This window comes from Phaseolus vulgaris, chromosome 1 (genome assembly GCF_000499845.2).
Source record: "Phaseolus vulgaris cultivar G19833 chromosome 1, P. vulgaris v2.0, whole genome shotgun sequence".
Taxonomy (NCBI): domain Eukaryota; kingdom Viridiplantae; phylum Streptophyta; class Magnoliopsida; order Fabales; family Fabaceae; genus Phaseolus; species Phaseolus vulgaris.
Window position 1 is genome coordinate 50,049,723 of NC_023759.2, and position 21,107 is coordinate 50,070,829.

General features: G+C 32.3%; 3 protein-coding genes across 3 annotated transcripts; 2 read left to right on the forward strand and 1 right to left on the reverse strand.

Annotated features, from left to right (window-relative positions):
- Window positions 1–9,679: 9,679 nt before the first annotated feature.
- Window positions 9,680–11,144, reverse strand: LOC137816262 (uncharacterized). Its single transcript, XM_068619340.1, has 2 exons — window positions 10,692–11,144; window positions 9,680–10,353 (listed from the first exon to the last, which is right to left on the reverse strand). The coding sequence occupies exons 1-2, from the start codon at window positions 11,092–11,094 to the stop codon at window positions 9,854–9,856; spliced, it is 903 nt and encodes a 300-aa protein (XP_068475441.1). The 5' UTR covers window positions 11,095–11,144; the 3' UTR covers window positions 9,680–9,853.
- Window positions 11,145–15,189: 4,045 nt separating this feature from the next.
- Window positions 15,190–17,358, forward strand: LOC137815144 (short-chain dehydrogenase RED1-like). The gene is made up of 3 exons (XM_068618206.1): window positions 15,190–15,657; window positions 16,223–16,382; window positions 16,717–17,358. Exons 1-3 carry the CDS (start codon window positions 15,315–15,317, stop codon window positions 17,051–17,053), a joined length of 840 nt encoding a protein of 279 aa, XP_068474307.1. The 5' UTR covers window positions 15,190–15,314; the 3' UTR covers window positions 17,054–17,358.
- Window positions 17,359–18,403: 1,045 nt separating this feature from the next.
- On the forward strand, window positions 18,404–21,097 carry LOC137816119 (uncharacterized). The gene has a single exon (XM_068619210.1). It carries the CDS (start codon window positions 18,404–18,406, stop codon window positions 21,095–21,097), a length of 2,694 nt encoding a protein of 897 aa, XP_068475311.1.
- The last annotated feature ends 10 nt before the right edge of the window (window positions 21,098–21,107 follow it).

A 21,107-nucleotide genomic window follows, 5' to 3' on the forward strand; every position in this document is an offset into this window, starting at 1 on the left:
GGTTGGCTGCTAAATGCTCTCAGGATTTCTTTATTGCAATAATCTTCTTTTTGCCTTTATATGTAACGCATCGCCTTGTGTCTTCACTGCAGCACAGTACTATTTAATAAGAGTTTAATAAATAGGACAAAATTAGAACTAATTCTCTTTTAGTGGTGTAGATAGAAACCAGATACTTGGAAATAATAAGTAAAGAATAGAAAATAGAACAAAAGAGAAAATGACATTGAGAAATTTTAATATGAAAAAACTTCTTCAACTTGATAAATAAAATCTATGGAACTTAGTGTAGAAAATTTTTTGATTATGAAAGTAGGACTACAACATTGATTTCTCTCCCTCTGAGGATAACATAGTTAATCTCATCCAACAAGGATGAAATACAATGTCTCTCTAGCATCTCACTAAGATTTCTAATATCAGACTATGGTGGATATGTACAAGAAAATCATTAAATAGAAACTAATTTTAGAAACAAAAAATAATTAATCATTAAATAGAAACTAATTTTAGAGACAAAAAATAATTAGTTGTTATATTGAGTAAATTAGAAATCATTATAGAGACTAAAAAAATTATTGATTTCTAAATTAGTTTATATTATTGATAAATAGTTTTTAAATTTGCATTTAATTTAATTGGTAGTTAAAAGTTTTGTAGCTAATTATACCAATTTAAAAACTATTTATCAATAATAGAAACTAATTTAGAAATTAAAAATATTTGTAGTCTCTAAAATGATATCTAATTTAGTTACTATAACTACTAATTATTTTTTTTTTTGTCTTTAAAATTGGTTTCTATTTAATGATTTTCTTGTATATCTTGCTCTTCTCCTTGCTTGCATTTTCTCTTTCTCATAAGTTTTTCTTTATATAGAAAATGAGTAAAATGTTTCCTTATGAAGAGATAATGAATAATTAACGCTTATCACATCTTTAAGAGATAGTTACAATTTCAAAACTTTTGAAATAACCATCATTAAATATATTCAAGAGATCAGTTTTAAATCAGTTATCAAAATTTATTGAACATAATCCATTAAAATAAATAGAAATTTCCAACTATATCTTATATACATCATCATCCTCAAGTGGTATGTGAACCATACAAAACTTATTTATATATAACGTGTTAAAGTGTAGATAAATAGTAATATAAATTTGATCTCGCGATATATACCTGTAAAACTAAAACATGGTCTTTTGAATTTTGGAATGATACTTTCGTTGAAGTTGTGAAGAAGGAAAAAATCATAAGATGATGGAGGAGAAAACGTTATGGTAGCATATTAAAATGAAAGTAGAATTATAAAATTATTGGAATGAGTTGGAATTAAAACAGTACGAGCCAAATAAGAATTGGAAAATGGAATGGGGGTAGGTGGTCAGATTAAGTGGACAAAATTAGATGAAAATAGTAAGAATTAGGACATTATAATAAAAATATTGAAAGAAACAAGAATTGTGGAATGACGTTTTTGTCCAAGAAAATATTCGAATTGTTTTGGGTAGAAAAGAAAATAGAGAAAAAATGTTTGGGGTGTTGGGTCTTTGAGCTATAATAAAAGAAGAAAAAAAGTGAAAGAAGAAGAAGAATGCTTACACGGAACATTTTGAGAAGATAAGGTGCACCCAGTCTTCATTCTCCTTGCAGTCTTTGAGCAGCCAAAAATAAAAAATAAAAAATAAAAAATCACATCAACCAACTATTAAGCTAATAAATTTATATTTTGTATTTTTTAGACTCGATGGCTTTCTGAATTGGGCTTAGTCAGAAGTGGGACTAGATTAATGTATAGAGTGAAAGAATGTTTTTTTTTCTGCTGTATACATAAAATATTTGTAATTAATTTTTAATTTGCATGTTTCATAATTTTTTTCGTGTTGTTTGATGTTTAATTTTTGTAAGAAGTATTGATGGTTATACACTATAGCACAAATACTGAGACACGAGTTCGCACTGATACAAACACAAATATTATGGATATTAATACAAAATGAATATATATGGATATAGAGATAAAAATACTAGGACATGGAACACAAATTTATATATCATATAATTATAAATTATATAAATTGATAATAAAAATTTATGTGCATAAATATATTTTAATTTTTTTATAACAAAAATATATTTTTCATGAATGATTTAAAAGAATTTATTTTATATTTTTATAATTATAATAAAAATTTATATAATAAATTTATATTTTTATAAAATTAATATATATTTTTTTAAATTTTATTAAAATAATATTAAAATTATTATAAATTTAATAAATATTTTTTGAATTAAACATTTTATTAATACATTCTCTACTCTACCAGTATCATACGTGTTCGAAGTGTCCAAGCTTTTAGTAGTTATCCATAACATCAAATAATTGTTCAACTTTGATTTTTAGAGTTTTTGAATACATGTTGACTTTTTCTATAATTTAATTTTTTTTGCAAATTAACAAGAACCGTTAAGGGAAAGAAACAGTTACGAGAATCGAGCGATGCCGCAAAAGCCTTCACTCACTCGCACACGTGTAAAAAAAGAAGCTATTTAGATAAGCTGTTTTATGCTTTAGAAAATGTATTTTTTTACTGATATACTACGTAATTTATATTTAACTTTGTTTTGATAAAAAAAATTAAAAACTATAAGCAACTCACAAGTTTATATATAGCTTTAAATAAAATATTTTTTTATTCATAAACAATATTTAGTTAGGAGAAACAACTCAAAAAATTAAACAACTCCGATGTCAAAATGTTTTAATGGAGGAGTTATTTAAAAACTTCAAAAAAAATCTAAACAACTTCTAAACATATGTGGTAGAAATAACTCACATATGATTAATTTATATTTAATTTTACTTCAATAAAAGAAGTCTAACTATCCTTAAAAAAAGAAAAGAAATTTTTAATTCTATACTTGTTGGCATGCAAAAAAAAGTTATTTTTTCTTTACTATCTCTATTTGTTGTCATAATTTTAGCAATGAGTCTCCCTTACACTATCCAAGTTTAACTTCTTCTTACTTAAATATGCAAGACAAAATGAGTTTTATAAATTTGAGTATATATATTCCCAAAAATCTAGCATATCTCTCGTTCATCACTACAAGAAAATCATGAAATAGAAATCAATTTTAAAGACAAAAAATAATTAGTTATTATAATGACTAAATTAAAGACCATTTTAGAAACTAAAAAAAATATTGGTTTCTAAATTAATATTGTTTTTAAATTGGTATATAATTAGCTACCAAGGTTTTTGTTACCAAATTTATAATCTAAATAACTGGTAGTTAAAATCTTAGTAGCTAGTTAGATACCAATTTAAAAACTATTTAACAATAATATAAACTAATTTAAAAATCAAAATTTTCTTTAGTCTCTAAAATAGTCTATAATTTAGTCACTATAACAACTAATTATATTTTGTTTCTAAAATTGATTTCTATTTTATGGAACTTCAATTTTTTCTTTTTGTAATACCTTAGTCATCATATCATCTTCATTATAATTAATACAAATATTTTCTAATTCAAAACATTTGTATACAATGATATCTCATTAATAAAAATCTTCCTAAGATAAACTACATTATGACTGTCTATAAATATATTTTTTTTAACAAAATCAAGCTCATGTAAAAATTTATTCAGCCATAAAAACTCCTTGTATCCTTAAGTAATGCCAGTTAATTTTGATCCTATTATTATTGATAATGTTACACACCTCTATCTTGCAAAATTAATCAAATAGTTCAAAAATGAACTTCTTGAAATCAACGTTTCTAGCTATATATGAATTTGAGTACCACACTTATTACCACTAAAACAAAGTTTCATGATAGTAGTATCATGACAATACTTTAAAATTCATTTCACAATATTCAAATGATCTCTACTTAGATTTGTCCAAAATCTATTAGTTGTACCAACAACTTGTGCTATATTGGGTCTTATGCACATGGTTTCATAAGACTACAATTATAGAAGTGTAAGAAACTCGTTTATAGTTTCTCAACTTTATTTTGTGGATTCCATTTAGAACTAAATTTAAATTAAGTAGTAAAAGAAGTGTCCACCATAGCCTTTATTTTTATCTAGAATTTCTTCAACACATTATAATTGTCATGACAAAAAAAACTTCTTATCCTTTCTACAACACTGACCATTCTAGTAAATACGTGAAAAATATAATGATTTTTTCTCTTTATTTGTTAGCATATTTTAAATAGTGATTCTCTTTCGTACAATTTTAATTTGATTTCTCTCCACTTAAATAAGTGAGAGATATAAAACTTTATAGAATTAGGTTTATTCTCTAAATATAAAAGAAAGCCTAAAATTCTAAAAGTAAGTTATTAATTTAAGTGATATTCACTCTAGTATTCTTAAACAGTGTCCACATAAGTGGAAAAGGACATTACATTTTTAATTTCAAGTAAACTCCACTAATACATAAATATATTAATTATTGTCCAATCTTATAAACGGTAAGTTGATATAATAATGGAGACCATGAATTATATTACATGATAGAATTTATTTAATAGCCACCCAAGAAAAAGAGGAACTTAAATTAAAACAAGGAGGAATTAATGCAATATTCAAAGTGTTTGTAGATTGAAAGATAAACTCTTAGTTATTCAGAGACATGGTTTCATAAGAAGAGGTTTCGGCTTTATTCCACTTTGCAGCTTCTGGTCTCATGATAACTAAGCTGTCAGTTAATGGCTTATGCTTTTGAGATATACGTTTAATAATGAACATCTAAAAGCTTAGTTGGTGCACTGCATAATATTAAAACCCTATGTCAAAATGCTATAAAGAAGCTGCACATAAATAGTTTCCACGATTAGTGGTCATCAATTAAAGTGTACCGTGTATGAACTACTATTAGTAATTAATAAACAAAACCTTTTGGTCTCCTTGGATCTAATCCAACTATTCCCAAGTTTTACATTAAATACAAATGATTTTTACATTCCCTCTCTATTTAATTCTTTCCTTTGCGAGATAACATATAATATATTCATTCTAGATGCGCTTCTAACGTTTTTTTATCAACCAGAAAAAATAGAATAAATAAGATAGAATAAATATGGTTTGGGTGGTTCAACCCTTATATAGAGCAAAAGATACATAAAACTAAAAAATAACCTCAATTGCCTACCCTCTCAAAACTAGCTAAAAATGATTTATATTTTAAAGACCAACCATGTCGTCCTATCAATAACTTTTAATTAAATACATACACTACAAGAAAATCATGAAACAGAAACCAATTTTTAGAGACCAAAATAATTAGTTGCAATAGTAACTAAATTAGAGACCATTTTAGAAACTAAATAAAAAATTGGTTTTTAAATTAGTTTCTATTATCGTTAAATAGTTTCTAAATTGGTATCTAATTAGCAACCAAGGTTTTAACTACCAATTATTTAGTTTCTAAATTTGGTCTCTAAAACTTTGGTTGCTAATTAGATACCAATTTAGAAACTATTTAACAACAATAAAAACTAATTTAGAAACCAATTTTTTATTTAGTTTCTAAAATGGTCTCTAATTTAGTTACTATTGCAACTAATTATTTTGGTCTCTAAAAATTGATTTCTATTTCATGATTTTCTTGTAGTGATATATATCAGATGAGAAACTCGATGATGGTATCTTTGATGAAATCCAAAACCAAACCTTATTCTATGACAAGGAAAAAACTTCTGAATAGTCTACCACTCCTCCATTAAATAAACTTTTATTCCTATGTTTCCAAATCTCGTTTACTAACACAATTCGAACATTAATTCGAACATTACTCAAAATAAAATTAACTTGTCACATTAAAAATTTTAAACTATGTAAACCAGAAAAAAATAAGATTTAGTGAACTTACTGCTAAACAAGTATAAGAGAGATTCCAAATTAATCAAACTTCAACGCCTAAGTTTCATAAGTAAACAATTTTATATCACGTAACAAGTGAATGATAATTGTGATAAAATCCACTGGTGTGTAATGAGTATGGTAGCGGCATGCAATGCAATATGGGTCTCATATTGTGCAGCCTCCAACTCCTGCACAGAATATATTATCATCTGAAGCTGACTTGTCATCTGTGTGACAATAGTGCTAAATGTTGGGATGCCACACTAATTAAACAACTAAGAAGCCCACTTCTGAAATTTTATATTTAATGCCCCACACCACAATGTGTATTTTCAACAATATATAATTACAAATTGTTCAGTTGGAACCTTAACATTCTCTATCTTATATTTAGAAAGTTTGGAACACATCAATGGTGCGCGGACCAAAACTTCAATTTACATGCAAAGTATGATGACACCATGGCATTCTATCTTTTTATTAGTGTGTATTCCTCATTATGGTTGGTTGAAAAGCAATGCCACAAACACATTTTCATTAGAGAAATGAACGTGACTACTCATTTCACATGCTCTCGCATCAATCTCAACTCCTATAAATACCGTCTTTGGCAATGCTAATTTCACAGAGCATTCTCAGAAGCCAAGCCTAATACTATAATTAACCAACTCTTTTGTAAGTAGCTTCTTGCTTTTGCAGACAAAAACATGTCTTCCATTGGAGCACGTTCAGCTGAAATTTACATTATGGAGAAGAGGCAGAAGGAGAAGATGAAGAGAATGGAAGAGGAAAGAGTACGAAGAGGTGAGGTGAGTTCTGAAGAGAGAAAGGTGACAAGTTCAAGTGTGGGAAAGAACAAGATACATCCAGGTAGTGAAGAAGGAGGAACACCCGATAATGTTTTTAGGGCATAAATGGTTTTAAACTTTGAGAAAATAACTCCCCAAAACTATGTTTTTCTCTCTCACATGCACACCATTACTTCTTCTTTTTTCCTTTCAACTCTAGCTGTTATATGTGTGATTAAACTTTTAAATGTTTGTTTCAGTAAAAAAAGCAAACCCTGTTTATACGAAGTGATGAAACACTTTTTAAGGTTAGCAGCGTGGGGTTTTAGCTGTCTGTAACATGTATATCACAAAGTTTAATTAATGTGTTGTGTCAAAATAGCGCTTTGTATTATTATCAGAATAAAAGCGTCATTGTTGTGCATTCGTACTACAAATCTTATTTACACATCCTTTATATTTTCTGTTTATATAACACTTATCCGTATTTTCTGTTCTATAACGGTCTTTTGGTTTCACAGTATAAAATTGTGCAGGAGATTGGATTTATACCAACTATCCAAAATTATTTATATATATATATATATATATATATATATATATATATATATACTAACCATTATAAAGAAACACGTGTCACTTATTAATTAAGGGATAAGAGTACCTTTTTTATAAGTAAAATTTTAATGTATACTCTAAGCAACAAGGTCAAATTAAAGGGGGAAATATATATAATACCAATAAATCGGAACAAATGATACTCAATTTTTATAAATAAATTATTGAACTTAATTACTGTGAATAAAAAATATGATTGGAAAATAAAGTTTTTTTTTGTGAAAAATGGTTGATGAAATTCTTTAATAAGAGAAATAAGTAGAAAGATATGTCAATGGATCAATATATAAAAATATTAACTATTTATTTATGACATGTAATTTAAATCCCTATCAAATTAAATGTTAAACAGAATATAACAATTGAAAATATTTAACAGTAACTATTTAAATACTAAAAATAATTAGTTATTATAATAACTAAATTATATTTTAATTATTGATGGTGTTAATATATCATCATCCTGATACATAATTATGAAAAAACTTAATTTATATTAATTTTGTCAGTATTTTGTTGATGTTTATTATAGTTTTTTTAATTAACCAGCAAGATAGTGAGAGGTGGTTGATATTTGTATTGGAATTAAGACGTCTTTAAATGTTTATTTTAATTCATTTATTATTTACTAATAAAAAAATTATATAATCAAGTATTTTATTTATAATTTTTTATCTATGCAAAATAAATAAATTTAATTTTAAGAAGTATTGAGAATCCTCAAACCCATATGTAAAAAAATATGTAAAATATCAGTAATCACACAAAATAAGCCCTCCTCCTATCCATGCTTTCCCACGTTATTCTTGTAGTGTGTAATGTATTATTACAGACAAATGCAAAAATTACACTAACAATTTAAATTCCATTCAATTTAAGTTATACCATTCATGTTATTACTGACTTGTTTGTAGCGTGTTTTAGGTTAAAGTAATAAATATTATAAATGGCTTTGCCCACAAAATGCAACAAGATACAGCTACTTTTGCAGAATATGAATTTCAGCTTCTTCTTATGTTAGTGAAGATACAGGTTTTAGCTCATTCTTGGTCTTTCCAACTTTCCTCATGATGTTAATGTTTGCTATATTCTTTTTATCAGAAAAAAAAAACTACTCCACTCCAGATAATATTCAATCCTTATACATCTTTGTTTTCAACATACTTCTCAAAGTTTATGCTTTTGAGGTTTCTTTTGTCTCTACTGTTGTTCTTTTCTTCTTCACAGTAAACATTCAGTACATTGTTTAATACATTTATGGAGTGTAGCAATTTCATTTATCAAAGTTGGTAACTTTTTTTTTTATCAGAAAATAACAATGAAAATTAAAGAGACCACTTAAAGGCGGTCCAATCTTATACAGTAAAATAATGTTCACAGAGTACCTTTCCAATTACATATCAGCCAACACCTACTATAGTCTAATCCATCTCTACCAAAATAACAAAGAATAACAATGATCAATCCTTATATAACACACTAAATTGAAAACATACCAACCAAAGGTTCAAGACATCAATCAGAGAATGAGAAATTAGCTGACGGTATCTTTGAAGAGATCCAGAACCAAACCTTAATCTGTGCCAGAAAAAACATTTCAATGTGATCAACCACTTCACCTTTAAATAGATAGTTATTCCTATGTCTCCATATCAAATTTGATAACATAATGCAGTTACTTGAGATCAAACTTGGAGCTAGACAATCTCTTAATTTTTACTTTGCAGGCATCAAATGCAGGTACACAATTATCTGTGGTGATCGTTTTTGCAGGGACTGTTGCTTGCTCGAGAATATCTATATATCATGCGATTGTAAGAGACATTAATATCATTTTTAACCCAAAAATTAAGATATTAGAATTTGAGTTTTTGTTTTTATTACTGTTTACCTTATTCATTTTTAATCCAAAAATTAAGACATTAGAATTTGTGAGTTTTTGTTTTTTATGTTACCTTACTCATCTCTACTCAGGAATGTGAACCTCCAATCCCCCACTTCAATTTCTCACACTCATTAAATTTAAAATCACTCTATATTTTTTTTTCATTACATATATTTTGTTTTTTACCAGAGAAATTCATTATTCAACAACTTTATTGATCACTTATCTATTGTAGATTAATAGAACAAATAATTAAGTGCAAAACCATCAATTAGAATCTCTCCCTCCCCTTCTGTTATGAAAAAAAAAAATCTCTTAATTATTTGATCATCTTTTATTTTGCATCTTCTGGTTAGTGTAATCTTCAATTAGTTTACCTATCTAGGAGATTTGTCTATTAGAATTTATTAAACTTGTCATCCTCCTAATGTATAAGTGTAAAAAATAAAAAATAAAAATAAAGACATAATATATATGATCCTATATCTTAAAAAACTAGATGAAATTATATTTTATTTTTTATCCCTCTCTCTTGAGAGAAAAATTACTCCATGATCCTGAGCACACGAATATGAGAATAGAGACCCTAGCTCACATACATTCTCATCTCACTCCAATCTATCTTCACCAGAAACTCCAACTTCTAGGGTTTGTCATTCCACCACTTTTCTTAAGCAGCCACATTTTCCATTTCCTCTCTAACTTCTGGTTCAAAGCGAGACATGAAAGTTAAAAGCCCCATCTCATTCAGATTCCAAATCTTGTAGCCAAAATCAATCTTGCTAAAAGGAAGAGGGGACTCCACATTCTCCAGCTTCTCACCAAGGCCACTGGAAACGAGCGAAGCGTACTCAGCAGCATCAACAAGGCGAGTGTAGGTACTCGCCACAGCGTAGGCTCTACTTGGTTGATCCTCATCGGGTGCGTTTGACTCTTGGATGTCCAGAAGGCTAATTGTCATTGTCTTCACGCGCATGCTTTCCATTATCGTCTTCGTCGTCACCGACATGCGACACGCCCTTTGGAAGCTCGAGTTGTGCTCTCCCATGCTTAAAGGAGAAAGCCCTGGGATGTTCCCTACCTCCAGAAGAGCTTCCTGTACTATGGGTTCAAAATGAGGCCGCAACGTTCTCAGCATTCCCGATTTATTGTACTCCATGGCACTTCCACCTGCATGGAACAACGATATAGATCAGTCTGAACAGTATCAACATCACGTTCCAATTAAATGCGTTAATTTCAATTAGAAACAGTAAAACATGGTTATACATAATTGTTGTCACAGGACAAAGTCTACGGAAATAGTATAAATAAGACAGATTCACGGTGAAAGGTAATGTTAGTCTAAATCTGATAATTTTTAGAAATCGCAGAAGAATGAATAGAATTGAAAATAGGGAACATTTGGAGTGGGATACTTGTAAGAACAAAATACATTGTAGGATTTATGAGAAAACAGGTAAAGAAATGCAATGGTTGTGTAGTAGAAAAGAGATGTAGTTACGTACCTAGCTTCATTCTTCTAAGATCCCGGTAGTAACCATTTTTCATGAACTCGTTTGAAAGGATTCTGAGGCGTATACGACAACAAAGGCTGGGAAACTGAAGGGCGTATAAGAGGCCAGGGAGGGCAATGATAAAGGTGCGAGTGGTGACTCGGAGGATAGCAGTATCCCTTGTGAGAGGCCACTTGAACTTATCAACACAGCAAATATGAGCAAGAATGGGACAATTTATCTGCTTTATTGTTTTTAGGGTAAATGGCCCTGCGCTCAGTGATCTCACTTCCTCCGTGCTTTCATACTCCATCAAGCTAAGTTCACTCATATAGAAGCTAAATTGCATGGTGATGCATCCACGAGAGATTGAGTTCTCATCTGGAACTTCTGGAGCCATTAACCCATACTGCATTGTTACACAATTATTCAAAAATCTCCCCTCTAGGGCTTCAATCAATTCGCCGTTCCCTTCAATACATACAACAGACATTAATTAAACCACAGCCTGTAGAAAGTATTGCAGAATCAGACAAACGAATAAAAAAGTGCAGCTCATAGATTTTTTTTAATAGCATAATCTTGCTGCAATCTTTACTAATCTTGCTGCAATCTTTACTAACAACACAAATGTATCAATAACGTTACTTTCAAATAAAACAACATGCAAAATTCATGTTAGCTACTCCTGTAAATATGCATGAGAATATAGTTAGTGTAGAAATTGATATGTACACACAGAGAGCTATGGAGTAAAAGAAGCGAGAACAGGGAGAGAATGAAAGAGAAGAGAATACCACACCAAAGAAGACAAGTTAATTTGAAGGGATGAGGAAGGTGGAGCAAGAGTGAACTGGTATATATAGAGAGTTCAAGGAGTAGAAGGTGCATGATTATCTAGTATTACAGTCATTCTGACGTAGACAATTCAAATGTGGGAAAAGATAATTTTATCCTTATTACCATATACAGTTTCAAATAATTAAATAATTGAGTGAAGAAATATGAAGAAACTGCTTAGTTATAAATATTTGTTAATACATTAATATATACCATTTATATATAAATTCACTTTCTTATTTCAAATGTATTTAATGCATTATTAATTATTACTCTTTAGTTTCCAGTAATTAAAACATTGTTTTGATAGTTATTCTAAAATGTGGAAAAACATTTATTTCTGTAAGAGATTCTTTGAAATTGCTTTAATTAAATTTTTATTAGTTAACAAAATTGACACATTTAATAATTAATATATGTTAATATTTTTATATATAGAATTATTTTAACTAAATGCTATATATGTTTCTTTTCTATCTTTTTCTTCATTTTGCATCACATTAATTACTTATCATGTTTATAAAAAAAAACTGTTTTTTTATTTCATCCATGTTCAAAGTTTAATATATATTAAACCGTTTCCTAGCAGATTCTGATGTATATTTTGGTTGGCACAATTTGTGTATTAAGTAATTAATATAAAGTCTTGTAATTCGTGCGTAATATTATGTGGTGGTAGTTTTTTTTTTTTTTTTTTCAAATACTGCGTTGAAACCAAACAGGTATCTTCTGGAAAATATTCAAAATCTTAATTTAAGAATACTATCACCTTCTACTAATTATTCAACGTGAATGGCTAAAATTTCAAATAAAAAAAATCACCTTGTAGATATAAGAAAAATATTTAATAAAAAGTATACTAGTGTAAAATAGTTAAATGACGATTCAAAATAATAACGTTTAAAGGTTATGATAGTAAAAAAAAATATGGTGACAATTTTATAAAAAAAATGAATTTTGTGATAATGATTGTTTCATTATCATAGTCATGACTTTCTAAATCTATTTTTTTATTGGTAGACAAAATAAATAAATAAAGATATTTTTAGAATATTTCAATCATTATGGAATCCTATTAAGAATTATAGTATAGTAAAAAGAGAAATTGTAGAAAAAAAAATAACAAATTTTTAATACCAAATACAATCAACAAAATACATAGATCTAAACCAATATTTTCTTCCAACCTTGTAAATCGTAAGTCATCCTTGAGTTGATCCATTACAAAAATATTACAAACATAAGCATCTACAAGACATGATTTATTTGGCCTAAGCCTAACACTTTACTCCTTCTCTTTCAGTATCCAACATTGCTATTTATACCACTGCTTTAATATAGGAATCGTGAACCAAACCAACAAATAGAGAAAAAAACAAGTTCAACTCTATGGTGCCATAATCGTTCTCATGACTTTCTAAATGACAACAATTATGAGCAAAATTGTCATTGAAAATCACAAAAATATTACTATTACATGTAAAATTGTTGTTAAAAATTATAAAATGATGATGATTGCATATAAAATCGAGTTTTTTTTAACTAACATGCTCACTCTTCTTTTTCAAATGATTTCAATCTTCTTCTTTTCCTAGCACTCTTCTATAACTGCGGATTGCTTTTAGGTCACTCACGCCTCACCTCGCCTTTGTTTTCAAACTCGGGCCTCGCAATCGTCGTTGACGTACGTGCCTCATGATCCCACACCATCCCCCGACCCCACAATGAAATTTGACCCAGCAACCCCACTTTTCAACGATTTGTATACCACTCATTTTGCCATTGTTGTTGACCTTACGTTTAAGTTAGTTTTTTATTTTTTATTTTTATATATTTAATTAGTATTTATATATTGTTAAATTAGATAGTAGTTGTTATTATTTTTTGTATGTGTTGAGATTTAATACATAACTTATAATTTGCATTTAATTTATTTTACTTAATTTTAGTTCATTGCATTTTTATTTTATCTTCATATACATATGTGATTGTGGAGATTTTGTGTAACTAGTTTCATTTCGTGTTTATTGAAGACCAATACGAAATACTCTTGCAACTTCATGAAAATAATCAAAATATATAAAAAGAAAGGATTGAATTGTATAGTTAATTTTTTTTTTTAATTTTTTCCAAACTAGTGTATGATAAAAGTGGTCATACAACTTAATAGACGCATTACAAGAGGTTTTAGTAAAATTGGCGCTTGATGAAGATAGTCAAAAGGAAATTTGAATTGACAAATGCATATTTACAAAATTCATAAAATTTGTTGTAGAAAATATGGTTGATAAACGTTCTTTGGAGATCAACCTCGAATATGAAAAATAGGAACAATTGTTAAGAGACACAAATGCATTAACATTATTGAACAAAACAATATAAATAATTTGCTTAACATCTTAACTAACTTTTTAAGCATGCAAAAGTTCTTAAAACGCTTATTGGGAAAATATAAAGTTATTAAAAAAAAAGTTATTCAAAAATAATTCTTATGCGTATATATATATAAAAAAAATACCGCGTACGTTGTAATTATATGGCGAATGAAGTAACTTACGAAATTATCCGGTAAACTTCTCTGTAACTTACGAAAACATTTGTTATTTTTAATTGGCAATTTTGAATATTTAGCGTCTAATAAATGAGTCTCACAAATTACTTCTTAATTGTTATTCAACGGTTAATAATTTTTTATTATATTATATTTTTTCTGCAATAAAATTTGAAGAGTAAAAAATACTTATTAATTCATCGTAGTTTTATTTAATAATACTCGAGTCAATAATAAAGTTATTGTTTTGAATTTATTTTAGACATTGGTGACCTTATGTAAAATTTTGTTATTTACTACTGTAGTTTTTACACAAAAGTTGCTTGCATTATTCTATAAGAAATCTATGTTTTATACTATTATAAGAAGCCTACCATTGCTATATATTTTCCATAGGCTATTGTTCTATTAAAACAAATAGAAAAAGTGCATTCACCGTTCCGAAAGAGCGAGTAAGAGTTTATTGAAATTTATTATTTAAAATGTTTAAATGTAAAATTGTATATTTTAATTAATATTTGTTGATTACATATGAAATAACGTACTATTTTTTTTATTAATAAATAATAAATAAAATGAGACATTTTAGTAGTGTTCTATCTGTTATACGGAGAGTAGATCCAGTCAAGTCAACTTTTCTAGATTTACAAATATATTTTGAACTTTTCAAATCACCAAACCAATTCTCAATTGAAACAATCTTCAATTAAAAAATATGATAAATCACGTCAACACAGAAATCATCATCTATCCTATTAAAATTTTAGTTTTTAGTCAAAACAATAGACACAAATCATCCTATAATACAACCAAAAGCCGAAAAATACATTACAAAATAAAATCCCTCCCCAATCCCAAAAAAATCACTCCAACTTGAACTCACTTTTTACAAAACCTAAGTAATAAAAAAATATCATAACAAACCACATTGTTATGATCATGATTTCATTCATTCCTAAGATTAATTATTGTCTCTTGGAGGTCTGAAGAAATGAATTGATACATCGAGACAATTAATCATTTGTTTATTTAACAGCTTCTTAATAGATTAAAATTAAAATATTGTTTACTCAAATAAGAAAATAGTGATATTATATAATAAAAAAATAAAAAAAAATGTTAATAATACTCTTTCTAAAAACAATATGAATTAGAAGTGTATTAGGTTTCATAAATGAATGACAGAAAAATTGGTTGGAGTTGCTTCTGATTAATGTAGTCTCTTGTTGTTGTCTTGGGAAGAAATGGACGGTGAGGATGCTCCGAAACCAGTGGTTATCATCACAGGATGTTCCACGGGAGGGATAGGCCACGCGCTTGCGTGCGCGTTCGCGGAGAAGAAGTGCAAGGTGGTGGCGACGAGTAGGTCGCGGTCGAGCATGGCGGAGCTGGAACACGACCACAGGTTTTTGTTGGAAGAGTTGGATGTTCAGTCCGATGAGAGCGTGAGCAGAGTGGTTGACGCTGTTGTCCAAACGTACGGTCGCATCGACGTGCTCGTTAACAACGCGGGGATTCAGTGCGTGGGCCCACTCGCCGAGGTTCCTCTCTCTTCCATCCAAAACACTTTCGACACCAATGTATTCGGTAAGTACTGTTACGATACCCTATTCATCTCTACTTATTTCTCCTTATTTGCAAAATCCCTTCTATTTGGGACTTCAGTGTAATTGGATATTTGATTCCATGAGAACTATTTCTTCGATAATTGACTATAGATAGCTAACAGAGAGTATCATCAATTGGATTTTGCACTGCTAATTTCAATGTACAATTTCGAATTTCAATATATAAAACGACGAAATAAAACACTTCTTTTAAAAGTAAAACTAGTTTGTGTTCCCCCGATCATGAACTTTTGGGCACCTGTGCATTTCTATTTCAGATACTGTTTTCATACAATTTGTCAACAATTGCCTCAAAGTTTTTGCAGACAGATTCAGTACATGTTTGGGTACCTGTTCAAGGAATTTAGAAGTACTTTTACCCTTAAAGTAGCAAATTATACTTTTTTTCCATTTTGTGTCTTTGAATTTGAGAGTCTGCATTGGAATTTCCAACTTTTATCCAGTTCCGAACATAGTTTTAATTGGTATCCAAGAACATGAATTGCATGTTTAAGCAGATGTTACTTTTCATTGGGTATACGCAGGTTCCTTGAGAATGGTTCAGGCGGTTGTTCCTCATATGGCAACTAGGAAAAAGGGGAAGATTGTGAATATTGGTAGTGTTGCTGCCTTGGCTTCTGGACCTTGGTCAGGCACTTATACAGCTTCTAAAGCTGCTCTTCATGCTTTGACAGATACATTAAGGTATTGTTCTTCTTTTTTCAAACTTGCATTACCCTATACTTGTGTGTGCCTTCATGTCTGCATCAAATCAATCAGAGTCAAGAGTATTTAGCAACAGAAATGCAGCTTGTGCTATAGAAAATGTGGATTTGTTGTGTATAGGCTTTGGTTGGTCCAAATCAATGTGGTTGACTTGATGGAAACTGGAATATAGAGGAGTTTGTAAAACACTGTATATGCACTATGAAATAAAAATTTAGTGAATGCAACAATACACCATTTGGGATGATTGGTTTTTACATTTCATAGAATGTGTAAATTGTTCTGATGTTCAAAATGGGGATGTTGGATACAGAATGGAACTTGGACATTTTGGAATTGATGTTGTGAATGTTCTCCCCGGAGCTATAAAATCAAATATTGGAGATTCTGCCGTAGCCAGCTACAACCGCATGCCGGAATGGAAATTGTTCAAGCCTTTTGAAGCAGCAATCAGAGACAGAGCTTACTTTTCTCAGAAGTCGAAATCAACTCCGACATATGAGTTTGCTAAAAACACTGTAGCTGCTATTCTTAAGGAGAAACCGCCGGCATGGTTTACCTATGGACATTACTCTACTGTCATGGCTATCATGTACCATTTACCAATCTCTGTTAGAGATTTTATTTTGAAGAAAGCAATGAAAGGCTGACCATCTATCTTACTATGTGTATGCTCATGGACATGCTCATCTATAAAGCATTTACTTTACATTTTTAGCAACAAAAGAGAGATCATTAGGGGCTGTCTTGTTAGGGCATCATTGTGTTTGTTATTATATCGACAAGGAAGGTGTCTTCTTCTCCAATTTGTTTTGATTTTTTGTGAATTGGTAACTTTTCAGGCACATCTCGAACCATGATCGAAATGGAGTTATTTGTAAAAGTTTATCTGACACTGAAGGATTAGAAGTCACATCAATAAATGTTATATGAAAACGTACATTTTATCATGTCACATTCACCTATTTATAGAGATTTTATCTATTTTCGTAATTTAAAAAATAATCATTAATTGTATAAAAAAGTACACAATTATTTTGTGTGGTGTCATGGATAGAGCTCGATGCTATACACAAATGAGTCGGTTTCCGATATTAATATCTAAAGGCATTTGTATCATAACGCAAATTAAGGAATTTTGAGCAATCAACCTAAGTGAGAAACATGCATTTATTAGTGAATGAAGGTCATAACAAGGTCAGGTACAAAAAGCAATGTGGAGTCTTTAGTATATGTGTAAGAATACATGAGAAAGAATGACAGATCAATTACTAGACTAAAAATTATACTTTTGTTTGGAACACTTTCTTTCTCTGCCTATTACTTTTTAAGCGTTATGTGTACTGGTAGGCACCGGACGAACGCACGCACGTGGCCGACCGGCCTTATACACTAAATGGAAACGAACGCACGTGGTCGACCGGCCTTATACACTAAATGAAAACGAACGCACGTGGCCGACCGGCCTTATACACTAAATGGAAACGAACGCACGTGGCCGACCGGCCGTATACATACTAAATGTAAGGGCATTTATGTGACAAGCTAAGGTGGTTAAGATACACCTCCGAAGAATAAGGAATATGCGTTTAGAGAAGATATGTTCCCCGGGTATTCCGGAGCACGACTGACAAGACATATCCATAACCACCCTGAGCCCAAGGGATAGAAAGCCCATTAGGCAATCCTATAAATACTGTGCTCAAGCCAGAGAAAGGTACGTTTTCATTCACTTACGAAACTGCGCTTAGAATCTCATACTTACTTGAGCGTCGGAGTGCCTTCGCAGGTACCCTCCCCCGCCCAACCGAAGTTGATAGCACGAAGGGACGACCGACCAAAGGAGACAGCAAGAAAGGACAATCGACCAGAGGAGAAGAAGATCAACACGTCAGCAATTACACCACGTCAACCGACCGTGCCTGGGCCCCATCTCTCCACTCAGGTACAATTGGCGCCCACCGTGGGGCCGAGGCAAATCTTCAATTTTTGAAGCTATAATGGTTGCGACAAGAAACAACAACGACGCTATGGCAGAACAGATGACTATGATTCAAATCCTCCAAGCTCAGATGGAGGAACTGCGACAAAAAGGGATGGAAGACCATCGTCAACATGAAGAAGATAGACGCCTCCAAGAAGAAGATAGACGCCGCCAAGAAGAAGAAATCGCCTTATTAAGAGAGCAGAATGCACGACTCCAACAACAGGTCGATAATCCCGAACGAGAAGGCCAATCCCATATGGCCGACCGAACCGCCTCTCGCATACCTACACCTGCCAATACCAATCCTGCTTCCAGAGCTGAAACAGTCGAAAGAAAGTCAAGGAAAAGGGGTCATCCTTTTACAGACGAAATTATCACCACTCCACTTCCTGACAAATGGAGAGGCCTCGTCATTAAACTCTATGACGGCTCGACCGACCCGGACGAACACTTAAATGTCTACAAGACGCAAATGACTTTGTATACCACAGATAACAATGTGTGGTGTAAAGTATTTCCCACGTCGCTCCAGGGAGAACCTCTTACCTGGTTCACAGAGCTGCCTCCAAACTCCATTAACGATTTTGACACCCTAGCCGCAAAATTCTCCACTCAATATGCCACTAGCCGACCGCATCACATGTCCTCCATGTCTCTCCTAGCGGTACAACAAGAAAAAGGTGAATCTCTCAGAACCTTTCTAGATAGGTTCAACAAAGCATGCATGAACATCCGAGGGCTCAAACAAGAGGTTGCATTGCACCATTTGGTCTCGGCCATCCGACCGAGCCGTTTCACTGAAAGTCTCATCAAGAAACCACCTCAAGACATGGAGGACCTTCGAACTCGAGCAACCAAATTCATGCAAATCGAAGAACACATTGATTACCATCAACGGTTCAAAGCTGTCGGATTCGGAGCCCTTAAAGACCAAACCCAAAGTAAAGAAAGAGAAGTCGAAACCGAACGAACCGTCCGAACCACTCTGAGGTCCGACCGGAATAGGGGAGGCCGAATCCCCAGGTTTAACAGTTACACCCCTTTAACTGTGCCGAGGGGACGAGCCCTAGATGAAGCACTACAAACGGACCTAATCCCGACATTGAAGCAGTATCAAACACCACCGAATGCAGATACTGCTAAGCGTTGTCAATACCATCAGAATTTCGGTCACACGACCGAAGGATGTCAAGCTTTGAAGGATAAAATTGAAGAACTCATCCAAGCTGGCCATTTACGGCAGTTCGTCAAGAGGACAAGGAGTTCAAGATCCCCACCACGGAATACTGACCGTCCTTCCCGTGGTGTCGACCGGTCGTACCGTAACGATTACAAACGCCACACTGACCGTAGCCAGACTTCGCGAAAACGCAGCGAAAGCCCCGTTCGGCGTACACGCCCCCGTAGCACAAGTCCCGACCGAAACGCCCGACCTCGCCAACGAGTCCGCGAAGTCATCAACATGATTGCTGGACCCGTTAACTTGGGCGAACCGAACCACGAAACAAATTATATAGCTGGAGGATTTGCCGGTGGCGGGTGCTCAAATTCCGCCCGAAAGAAACATCTTCGTGACATCCAGTCCGCTCATGCTACCACGAGGAGGCGTCCACATATACCTCCGATTACTTTCACTGACGAAGACTTTACAGCCATAGATCCAGCCCAGGACGACCCCATGGTCATCACTGTAGGAATTGACAAGTTCGCAATTGCCAAGACTTTGGTAGATCAGGGTAGCTCGGTCGACATACTGTATTGGGACATTTTCAAGAAAATGCGCATCCCAGAAGCACATATTCAGCCCTATAACGAACAAATTGTAGGGTTCTCAGGTGAACGGGTCGATACTAAGGGGTACATAGACTTGTACACAACCTTTGGTGAGGAAGACGGCCTCCATAAAACAATAAACGTACGATACCTCCTGGTTAACGCACAAACTTCCTACAACATCCTGCTCGGTCGTCCGTCCATTAACAGATTAAAAGCCATTGTGTCCACTCCACACTTAGCCATGAAATTCCCCTCGGCTAACAACGACATTGCAACCATCCATGTCGATCAAAAAACCGCTAGGGAATGCTATGTAGCAAGTTTGAAAAGTGAGCCAACTCGACGACTCTATACAACCAATACGGACGACCGAGTCCCGCAAAAACGAGGACGTTCCCCCACACAGCGTTCCGGACGACACATGTCCCGTCGTCAAATGATAGCCCTTGTTGACCTCGACCCTCGCATGGACGATCCCCGTATGGAAGCAGGAGAAGACTTGCATCCATTCCCGCTTCGCGATGATCGCCACACTACGCACATCGGTACTTCGCTGAAACCGGACGACCGAATGGCCATCAGGACGACACTTTTTAAAAATTCCGATCTTTTCGCCTGGACGGCCGCTGATATGCCTGGCGTAGACCCACAGGTTATCACTCACCGATTATCACTGTATAGAGAAGCTAAACCAATAGCTCAAAAGAAAAGACATATAGGCGAGAAACGACGCCAAGCCGCACGTGAGGAAACCAAGAAATTGTTACAGGCTGGATTCATTCGGAAGGCCCATTACACCACATGGCTAGCCAACGTGGTTATGGTGAAGAAAGCGAACGGAAAATGGCATATGTGTGTTGACTACACAGACCTCAATAAAGCTTGCCCAAAAGACTCGTATCCTCTGCCTACCATTGGTGTAAAAGAATAGACCTGTAACT